Source organism: Mastomys coucha, unplaced genomic scaffold, assembly GCF_008632895.1.
Source record: "Mastomys coucha isolate ucsf_1 unplaced genomic scaffold, UCSF_Mcou_1 pScaffold15, whole genome shotgun sequence".
In the NCBI taxonomy this organism is placed as follows: domain Eukaryota; kingdom Metazoa; phylum Chordata; class Mammalia; order Rodentia; family Muridae; genus Mastomys; species Mastomys coucha.
Window position 1 is genome coordinate 66,772,171 of NW_022196897.1, and position 11,699 is coordinate 66,783,869.

General features: G+C 36.8%; 1 protein-coding gene across 10 annotated transcripts in view; it reads right to left on the minus strand.

Annotated features, from left to right (window-relative positions):
• Nucleotides 1-3,263: 3,263 nt before the first annotated feature.
• Pde1a (phosphodiesterase 1A) overlaps nt 3,264-11,699 on the minus strand; it is a 277,843-nt gene continuing 269,407 nt past the window's right edge. For 6 of the 10 annotated variants that reach the window (XM_031370782.1, XM_031370779.1, XM_031370783.1 and 3 more), the window contains 2 exons: nt 8,186-8,302; nt 3,264-5,741 (listed from right to left, as the gene is read on the minus strand). In XM_031370782.1, the coding sequence (XP_031226642.1) occupies nt 8,229-8,302 (74 nt within the window). In that variant the 3' untranslated portion in view covers nt 3,264-5,741; nt 8,186-8,228. The remainder of the gene's footprint in view (nt 5,742-8,185; nt 8,303-11,699) is intronic. The other 4 variants (XR_004118666.1, XM_031370780.1, XR_004118665.1 and 1 more) reach the window with 3 other exon arrangements.

Consider the following 11,699-nt stretch of genomic DNA (forward strand, 5'->3'; position numbering starts at 1 on the left):
GGATAAATAGCTCAGTAAAAGCTTTGACCACATTCTATGACTTTATAAAAAATAAAATAAAATCCAGATGTTTACAAAGAATGAAGAAAACCAGAAGTAGAATAACATCTGAGAAGGGATCAACTGAGTCCTCTGTTCTTGAGAAAATCTATAAATCTCCAACTTGACCTGCTTTTATTCTTTCTCTTCTTTGCATGCTGTTTGATGCTTGCCCCTTGCCAGAAATCCTTGAAGACTTTTCCATTGGCCATCTCCTCCCTAGGTGGGAGTTTTTCCAGACCTTGACCTAGATGAAGACCAACTGGCTCAAAGTGGCTAGGATGATGTTTCCAGTAGTCATGGTGATGATGGCCACCCTGAAGACATAGGTCAACCTAAGTACAGTAACAGTGTGACAACAGTGATGCTGCTAGAGGCTTTGAGTGACAAGATGAATTTGTACATGATAGTGATAGCATGCCAGGCAGCCACAGCATGAAGGACACACCAGGGTTCAGAGTGTACTTGACAGAGATGTCTAGAAAAAAAATTAAGGAGGAGAAATAAAGTAAAGGAACTGTCATGCCATGTAGCATTAAAATACAAGAAAGAATATATGACTGAGAAGAAAGAGATCTAGAAATAGATCTAGAACAGATCTAGAACTGAGCAGAAATAGATCAGTGGATAAGGATGAATCTAAAGCAGAAGATCAGTCAAACTCAGGCTTATGAAAAGGCTTATAATTCTGATGACTCATCTGATGCTCCTCACAGGAGCAGGTTTCCTCATCCTCTCCCTCCTTCTCAATGAAAGTGCTTCCTATAGCAGGAACAATGTCAGGAATCAGTCCCTGCTCTACGTTTATGGCCTCCTAATATACCTACTAGCGTTACTCCTGAGCATCTCCAGTGTCTCCTCCATTTCTGAGAACACTTGGAATGTTGGGATTCTGATTGCCTTTACTGTTATTTTTAACTCCAGTACTTCTCCCAGTCTTACCTTGCTAGCCTTGCCTCCCTGTCTACCTCTATCTGTGCCGCTTGGGACTCCATCTTGGGCACCCACACTAAGACCACATCCTCTCATATTTCCAGTTATCTTTTCACCTCATCCTGAAAAAATTAACACACTTTTGGTAACTTCGCTTAGGTACTTGGACCTACGACAATCATTCTTTCCCTTCAGTTCTCTTGCTGAAACGAGAGATGTAAGTGCCCCAACCAGTTGATTCAATGGCCTTAGGTAGATGGTACAAGTGTAGCTATTATTGAGGGAAAAGCACAACAACCATCAATACCAAGCCACAGATTGCTAACCCCAAGGCAGAGAGAGAGATAACTTAGTTTCTGCTTATCCTATAGAAAGTGCTAATAGAGAATACAGGATCCACTACTCGCCCTGGGTAAGTGTATTGTCCTGCTGTGTGACCCATGGCAAAGTGCTCCTGACCTAGTATCTACTAAGGATGTTGTATTTGATGCTTTTGTAAAATATGTGGAAGGGCTACTGGGCTAGTTTTGATTCCAGATCAGGTTTTTGCCAAACCATGGTTCAGGGAACCAAAAAAGTTTTTTACTGAGCTTAGATCAATGGTCCTCAACCTGTGGGTGGCAACCCTGTTGAAGATCAAAGGAACATTTCACAAGGGACAACTAAGACTATCAGAAAACACAGATATTTGCATTATGATTCATAACCATAGCAATTACAGTTTAAGAGTAGCAACAAAAATAATCTTTTGATTGGGGAGCCACAACATGAGAAAGTCTATTAAAAGGTCTTAGCATCAGGAAGGTTGTGAATCTCTGACTTAAATGAGAGACTTAGTCCTCTCTAGGGGTACTTTTAAAATTCAGGGCCAGGCATAGCCTAGAGCTCAGCTCTATGTGGAACTTACTGTACAGACAGGGTGTTTCATTTAGAAGAGAATGCTACCAAAGTGCTATGAACATCCAGCCCCTTCTTGGCCACCTTTTTATCCTCTTTTCATTTTCCTCCTTCTGTAGTTGTTTAGAGATGTGTCATCAGGGAGCTCTTCTCATGTGCATGGTAAGCATCAAAGAGAGATTTCTTAAGAACTGGCTCTTTTCACCTTATCCTTTGTGTTTGAGTGATTTTTTAATACTTTCTTCTAAACATTTGTCTGATTTTTCTAGCAATGCAATGGGTTACAAGGTCAATTCATTGAGTAAAACTATATTTTATTCACCTAAGCTTTGGGTGAACAACAACAAAACAAATGTTCTCTATTAAATTAAAAAGGAGAGAGAAAATAACGTAATGCAGGAATACAAAAAATAAAATACATTTGATCTTCAATAATTATCTGAGATTAAAAAACATGCTCATTTGAGATATAAAGAGGTCTGTCAAGTTTCAGAAAAATTTATTAAAATGTCTCAAATAGAGTATAGATAAGCATATATCAAATTTGCTCATTAAATATTTATAATTCTTCCACAAAAATACTACTGTAATGCATAGTATCATCACTGTCCTTTCAACTCTAAAATGTTGCCTAATTTCTACCCTAAATGGTGAAGAAACAGCCATATTGACAGTCTCTTTTCTCCATATTGTTCTTCTTCCCATAGCTTTCTATGACTCTGTGTTTCCAGCATGCTCCACATAGATATAGTGGGAAGAATAGATCTTTGGGCATCACAGACATGTAGAACTAAATTGGTGGTATCTGCTACTAGACTGAATGGCTTTGGACAAGAATCATTCTTGAGACTTGGCTTTCTTGAGTGTTTCAATACTACTGCTGGATTATTGTTAAAATAAAAATAATGACTGTTAATAAATTATGTGGAAGCTATACATGGAAAACAGGCAATACTTTTATTTTCTCATCAACTCAGTTTAGTCACTTTGTATTATTTTTGTCAAGTCATGTCCATTTTTTTTGTTTATTTTTCTCTTCTTTAGATCACCTGGGACAGAACTAGTCACCTTTGTATGTGGCATCCAAGTATTATATATACACTATTATATATACATACATCCAAGTATTATATATACAGTGAGAATGGCTAATATTTAAAACTTTACCTTCCTAGAGAAAAGACACTCAATTCCATGTTTATATGTGTGCCACTCTTTTAGCCAGGCACTTGTATCTCATGATATAATGATCAAGGATTATTTCCTTTATAGGAAAAAAAATCAGTTGTTCTCAAGCTCAAATCAGTTTTTCGTTTTGTTTACTCCCAGTTTCCCCAGATTTCCCCAAGCTGTAAACAATCTACTAAAAGAAATCAAACTAAAGGCTAAATGGGTCAGGATAATTTCCGTCAAATATGATTTATTTAGCAATCATATATAGTAGGAAATACAGAGAGTTACAGCATATTAAAAACACAAGAATCATAGGTTGTCATGTTTAAAAGTAAAGTTCTGGTTAAATGAAGAGGCAAATGAACTTGCAAGTATATGGTGTATAGCTGTGAGTAAAAATGCAAAGCAGATGAAACAGCCTATGGAGAGAGATAGTCCACCTCATGGTGTGGTCTCTCACACCAATATCTGCACATTTGGAGGCACATGTGATCTTCAGTGTGACCCCTACTTATTAGCTTCCAGTAGGAGCTGTCCTATGGAGAGAGAAAGAGAAAGGAAGGAGTGTGGAAGGCCAAAGGCAAAACATGAGACACATTGGGCATCATGGAGATAGGAAGAAAAGGGAGAGAGGTGAAGAGTAGCGTGAATGGTCCAGGCAGTGTGATGGCTCTGAAGCAGTGTGCCTCCCCTACTACCCCACAAGTTGGTCACAATGCTCTGTAAGTCACATAGCCTGGACAATTAGGCTACAAATATACAGTTCTCAATGTGTGTATTCCTTAATTTACATTAACCAAGCATAGAGATCAAAGGAACAAAATGGATGTATTTTCTATGCCACAAGAGGAATAGAGCTTCAATTTATTCTTCCCTCCAAAGGTTCTAGCTTTACTGAAAGACAACTGGCTCAATTAGGAACAATAGTAATTAGACTTCTTAGACTCTCTGATTCTACTTTGAAAACAGAATACTTTCTAGATAGTAAATATCTCATTTTTAAAAAGAAGACATTAAAAGCAGTAGTTACAATTTCTCCATAAATAGAAATAAAATGTCCATTTTTAAAGGACAAAGGCTACTAAGATATACATTTCTATTAATCTTCTCAATACTTTATTATAGATCAATCTTTACTGCTGATATTTAAAATATCCATCACATTATAATGGCTATGATACAATTCAATTATTTAACAAGATTTAGACGATAGTAACACTAGGAGTCTAATTCACAAGACATTTAAAAGCATTTTATGCAGTCTACACACAATACATCTTAAATTACAATAATGCATACTAAATATGCATAGAGAATATGGCTTACACATTAAAGTAGATCTAAGTTGTGAGTTATAAAGGCCTCACTACTTAGGCTTAGAAGCTTCTGGTCATGCCCCTCTCTGAAATATTGCTTAGCCTTGTAGAACCTGGGTGAAACACAGGTGAGAGAAGCAACTTGTTAGGATGGGTGAACCTTTCTGTACATCATTTAATTGACAATAACTTGCTGTTCATTCCATCCAATTGTCAACTCTCACGAAATTCACAATCCCTGAAAGCTATGTACAGTGAAAAAGCTACAACATCTAATTGGGCTTGACCATTCCTGTTAGCTAAAAACCAGAAAAGGCCGACAGGTCAAGGAAAGGCTTCACACATGCTCAGGCAAAACATGACCAAGAAGCAGAGCCTCTGAGGGTTGCAGTTCATGTCTGTTCAGTAAAATTAAAAAGTCACATCAAATAATATTACCTATATAGAAAAGTATGGGTTTCCATAGACACCTCTGAGCATGAGTGCACACACCTACAACACACACACACACACACACACACACACACACACACACACACACACGACACACATCTCTTATGCCTCAGCCTGTAATATATTTTTATATTCTAGTGGGGAACAATATCCCAGAAGGAAAATTCTGTTTTCCCTTCAAGTGCCCTTTTCCTGCAATGGCTGATGTTCCTTGTTACATTGGCCCTACAGCAAGATATGACCTGCAATATGACCATACACACATGGGTGATACACTGGTGCCTTTAAACTCAATGGATGGTTGCAGGATAGTCAGTGGTTTCAGTGGACCATGGCACTGTAGTTTTCTAGCTGGAGGCCCAAGAAGGTGTTCATCCAATCACTGTGCAGCAGCTCTTATGGTCAGCTGTTGCCGGCACTTCTGAAGACAGCTCTGATTCTCATTCTGTTCCCATGCATTTAAAACAAGACAGTCTTACCAGATCAGCATTGCAAAAAAACAGGGTTTTCATCATTTTGGTTTGCTTATCTTTTACTCTTTTGTTTGTTTATTTTCTTCTTGTTGTCCCCATTTGTTGATAGTTGTGTTGTTGTGTCACTCTTGAGTAACAAGATGCAAGAAGTATATTGAAAACCATTCCATTTTCTACACAAGTTAAAAATGATGAAAACTTGAAAACGTCCAGCTTTCAGTCTTAAAAGATGTCTCTGGCTTGATTGAAGATTACCAAATCATGGAAAGAAAACCATTGCAGAAACAGTGGCCAAAATCCTAATGATAACTTATGGGAACTTCTTTGCTCAGTTATTAGATTGAAATTTATGCTCTTGTTCCTTACAGAGGAGTCCACTAAAATGGCCTGAGCCATATATAATTTTTTTTTTAGAAAATCAAGATCTTTGCATGTTTTTCATGCTGCTTTCATTTTCCTGAAATAAAAATCAAATGAAAATGAGATCAGAGAAGGGATGGGAAAGTGGGTTGGGTAGATGATGGTTAGAAGACAGAACATTTCAATTAGATCATAAAAATTAACTCAAGACATATATTCAGAAGATATAGTAAGTAATAATGTATTCTGTTCTTGAAACATTCTGAGAGTAGTTTTTAACCTAGCCACCAAGAAGTGATAAGTGTAGGAGGACATACATTTAGTGTTAAGTTCAATTTAACCATTCCATGGACACTATAGGCTTCAAAACATGTCACACGTGAAAACTACAAGTTTGGGTAACTAAAAATAAATAAGGAAAAAAATAGAGACTGTTATTTAGTCTACATAAGGGTCAGCTACTAAATGGCTTTTTTATATAGGACTTATACACTGCCAAAAAAAAAAAGAGATTTGTAATGAATAGCAATTGGTTTATCTATATTATAATTGCTTTCTAGCTCTGTTCTGAATGTCTGTGTTTTGCACAGGTTTTAGTTCCAGTACATCTCATTCATATACTGACAAGTCATTTTAGTAAACACACTGACTTGTATTCCCTATATATATTTTGGGTCAATATTCATTAATATTTAGAAAATGCTGACCCAAACTGTTTCCTATCCTTTTTGTGGTGATATATAATAAACGTTGGGTTGCAGCTGTCCTATAGGGAGGAATAATGCTTAATTATGCAGATTCAGATTCACCTTAAATAATCAGGATCTCTCAAGCTAATAAATATACAATCTGTGTGGAAAGTATGGACAGTCCTTATAATGGTTACCAGCAATTAAATACATAAATGGGCAGGAGATGCTAAAAAGTCACTTGGTGATTTGCTTTATTTCCAACCTTCATGTATAAAACAGGAATTATAACTACCATGGAATACTTATCTAAGATGTTCACAAGTGAGTCTTTGCACAAATACTTTAAATGCCGAATCACATTTAACTCTTTTAAACCAGCATCTGAAGAGTCAATGACAATATTTGGGTCTGGCATGTCTCCCTCACCATTTTCCCATACCCCTGCCACTGAATCAACATAACATTCCTTATAACACTTGAGATTTGTTTGATATGTATTTTGTAATATTTAAGACATTTATACTATATACTCCATCCTCTCTACTTGTCTGTTCATTCCGTTTCCTTAGAAGGCAGTTGTTCTGTTTGAATAGACACTAATCTTAATATATCAGCTCATTAAAACTTCATGTTTCTATATATCTGTTATATATATAGTCTTCATATTTCTCTCTCTCTCTCTCTCTCTCTCTCTCTCTCTCTCTCTCTCTCTCTCTCTCTCTCTCTCTCTCTTTTGGTTTCTCAAGACAGGGTTTCTCTATATAGCCCTGGCTGTCCTGGAACTCACTCTGTAGACCAGACTGGTCTTGAACTCAGAAATCCGCCTGCCTCTGTCTCCCAAGTGCTGGGATTAAAGGCGTGTGCCACCACGCCTGGCTAGTCTTCATATTCCTACAGCATTATTTCTGGGGTTATCAATCTGGCAGATGAAAAGCAAGTCATAGAAGCTATTTTTAAAAAACAAGACCATTATTGTCCACAGATTTCTAGCAAATATGATATTTGTGTTATTAATAGTTCCTTTATGGCTGGGTGGTGGTGACACATGCCTTTAATCCCAGCACTTGGGAGGCAGAGGCAGACGGATTTCTGAGTTCGAAGCCAGCCTGGTCTATAGATAGAGTGAGTTCCAGGACAGTCAGGGCTATACAGAGAAGTCCTGTCTTAAAAACAAAACAAAACAAAAAACAAACAAAAAACAAAACAAAACAACAACGACAACAACAACAAAATAGTTCCGGTATGCCATAGAAAAAGTAATTCTAAGTTTTCTCCCACTGGAAGAATTTTCATAAATTCTCCCACTGGAATATTTTTCATAAACCATATAAAATATAGTTGATTGTGCTTAAAGTATTAAAATTGTAATCTCAGTAAGTAAAATGTAGTTGATGAAAAAAAGTACATTTTAAAAAAATAGAATAATATTTAAATGGAGTCCTTTGTCTCTGAGTGTCTTATATAAACAATTCGCTTTAGAAATTAGGTTCCTTATCTCTTTCTTATGTGAAGCTTGGTCTTCTTGTGGGTCCCAGACAACTGGGACGGGGGCTAACCCAAAAGCTTTTGTCTGCACGTGGGACAATAGTTGAGCTGTCATGTCTGGCCCAAGTGGGAGAGGAAGCACCCAGCCTCCCAGAGACTTTAAGTGCCAGGGTAGGGGTGGGAGAGGATGGGTTTTCACAGAGGGTCCAGTACCCACTCAGAGGAGAAGGGGAGGGAAGATGGGGGAAGGACTGTGAGGGGGGAAGCGGGAGGAGGGTAGTGAGCTGGATGTAAAGTGAATAAGTAGAAAAATAAAAATAAATAATAAAAAAAATTAGGTTCCTTGTCTCAAAGGTTAAATTACCTCTTGTGTTTAAAACAACTGAACTCTTAAAGTTTGTTCACACCTAGGGACGTGTGTCAGCATGCTTTTCTTCAGTATTTCCTAAGTCTTCTGAATTCTTATGAAGATCAAGTTCACCTAAAAACATCAAATAACAAATAGGTAAGACAAAATTGGCCTTTGATGGTGAGGGGATGCACTACCATTCCCAGGAGGTAGCGGTTTGTAACATGCTGAAGAAGTGCATCATTAAAGTCATTTGATAATGGATTTTGTAGTGTGTTTCTCCAAAGATGGAGTGAGTATTTTCCTTTCAGCCGGGGGTTTGCAGAGCACAACACATCTTCGCATGGTTGTTTAACCTTTGAAGTTGCAGCTTAGTCTGGAAACACAGAGACAAAATATACGAGAGAAGCATTTACTAAGTCACACACAGGATTGCGTGATTTTCCTGGATGTTTCTTTTACTGAAACCAAGTTTAAACAAATCCTAATGACCAATGTCTTTAACCATGTGCTGATTGGCTGCTGCTATGAATTTAAAACAAATTAGAATGAGTATGAGACTGGTAATGTTTCAAATAAAATAATCTGCCAAAACAAATTAATAGAATTTATAGTCTTAGAGCTTTATATAAACTCCAGCTTTATATAAACCCTGAAGATAAGGAAAGCATTAGTGTGGAAACTATTCCAATGCTGCCCAAGATGTTAAAGAAAACTGATTAAAAACTGAATAAAGTTTCAGATAAACATAAAAGAAGACCTGAATGCCTGGACCAGTACCAGTGCCACACAGTTTGTACTCGATAAACTGGACAGGTATGTAGACTGACTGTGTATCTTGTGAGTGAATGGGTGGCGTGTTCAGATACTTCACATTAAAGACAATAGCTGGAGACTTCACCCCAGCCTGTTGACAGAATAAGAACATCTGGCTGTCTTATAACCTTCCAGACATTTGCTGGTACATTTTCAGATCTTGTTCCACTCAAATATGTTCACACGTAGCCCTCAGGAGGCATTTGTTTCCATAATGCACTTGGAAGATCTCAAGCCTATACAGTCTTCTCCCTATTGGCTCATGTAATTTTTCAATCTCACAGGCAGGATTATATTCCATTTCCAGTATACCTTGAGCTCTAAGCCCACTCTTTCCAGGGAGACTCTTTTCCATTGATTTGGGGTAAGAAATAGTAATTCTACCTCTCCAGTGTAGGGATTTCTTTACTAGAATTTTCTTCATAAACCCTTTTCTATTTTCAGCAACTTAATATTTCATTTATTTGAACTCATACTAAAAAGTTTATAACAGGGTTCTGAAACTTCTTTGACGTTGTTCCTCACAGCTTGGTTTATTTTTTGACATTTATCATCTTGGAGCCTTGGTTTAAACTTCAAACTTAATATCCTGTTATTTAAGACCAGATCAGAAAGATAACAAAACACACTTTACTAGAAAAGAACAAATGAGAGAGATAAAAATAAATTGACTTAAAAGAAAGCAACATACTTTTCTCTTTTGGAGAGAACGTTTTACAATAGGTAAAGGACACTAAAGTCTACTTAATCAAATAATATTTCTAGTGAAGTCTAGTCAGCAAGGAAAAAATGGAAGATGGATTAAATAACAAAATAAAAACAATTAAATTTCAAAATGATGTACATATTACATCTAAGAGAAATTCTGTAAGTTCAATTAGAAAAGCAGTATTAGGACCATGTCCAGAGTTTTGCAGTACCAACAGAGTAATCCTTCTTCCAAATTAAGAGGTCCTGGTATTTTCAAGTACACAAACACACACACACACACACACACACACACACACACACACACACACATTGCCAAGTGATTTCATCGAAGCTGGTTATTCACAAAAATTAAAGACCTCACTTATCAAAATCAGATTATTTTAAATACATCTTTAGTTGCCAAAGCCTTTGTAATTAACTTTGGTATGTCATGAGTAAGTCACTCTTAGGCACATAATTTCTTCCTTTCAGGAAGGAGGAAACAACTGGGAACATTCATCACATCAAAGATATTTTTAGGTAACTTTCCCAATTGAAGCATAGTTGATGTAAATGATCTTGAAACCCACCCATGGAATCCAAGCTTTATTCTGTTCTAATATGATCCAGCCCATCCTTTTAGTTTGTTCAAATGTATGTTCTTTTTAAAATAAAATTTATAAATGAAATACATATTATCAGAAAGAATTCCAGTTAAACTACAATACAATATCAGCATAGTAAAGGAACTACTAAAAAACAGTGGTACTACATGCATCTCTGCTAATTGTATGAATGACAAGAACTAACTACAGGTTTATCCTATATATGATTTTGAAGTATTAATGGCACCAAATTAAACTTCAGTATATTCCAGTAAATATACTATAAACCTTTTTTATGATTCCTACTATGACAAAAATGCCACTAGTATTTACATGCAATGTAGCCTACAAATGATATGCATGATAATCAAGTTAAAAGCTAGGAAAAATAATCTTCCATAAGATTCATGCACATAGCTCTAGGTTAAAATAATTTCTCTGTAGAGTTACCCCAAATGGGTTGATAAAACTAGTTCTAGGAGTTATAGCTTATTTAATGAACATCCCAGTGCATTGTTGACATCAGGGATGCTCTTAAACAATTCAGACAATTGTCACTGCTGTTAGTACCCACCAGAACGAGACTGTAAGGTCTTATTAATGAAGGCTGCACACAGTTTTGTTGTAGGATTGGAAAGGTAAACTGTAACTGAGATCATAGATCCTTCATTAATGGACAATGTTCATAATTCCAAAAGGCTCTGCACAGGCTGATGGTGAAAGACAGTCATCAATACCGGTATTCATCTGTAAACCCCATGTGTCACACTGCCAATGGCCAGGTAAGTTGTCCTAACTGAGGTGAGTGTGGCAAGTTATTATGGGGCAACCAATCACTTTATGATTATAGTTGAGGCTCATTACACAGAAATGAATTCATGTCTGATACTAGTGATGGGATTTGGTGAAATAAGTGGATTCTGGAGTACCTGGTGTCATTACTATAGTCACCTCTTGATATATTCACAGTATGATATATTATTGGAAAGCAGTGAAAAGTGGGAGAGGGTATCTATTTGGAGAAAGTAGATCACTGGGCATTCCCCAGAAAGATGTGCATTCTCTCAGCTTCCTGCCTTTTCTTCCTGATAAGCAGGAAGTGATCAGATTGCTAAATACTCCTACTGCCAAATATTTTTATTACCTTAGCCCAAATTAGTGTTCCAACAGTCCTTGGACTACAATTGCTAAAATAAAGAGTTAATTTTTCTTTTGGTTATAAGGATATAGACAGAGATGATAAAGATATAGAGATATAGAGATATGTTTCTCTCTCTGTCTCTGTCTGTCTCTCTGTCTCTGTCTGTCTCTCTGTCTCTGTCTCTCTGTCTCTCTGTCTCTGTCTCTCTCTGTGTCTCTGTCTCTCTCTGTCTGTCTCTGTCTCTCTTTCTCTTTCTCTCTCTCTCTCTCTCTCTCTC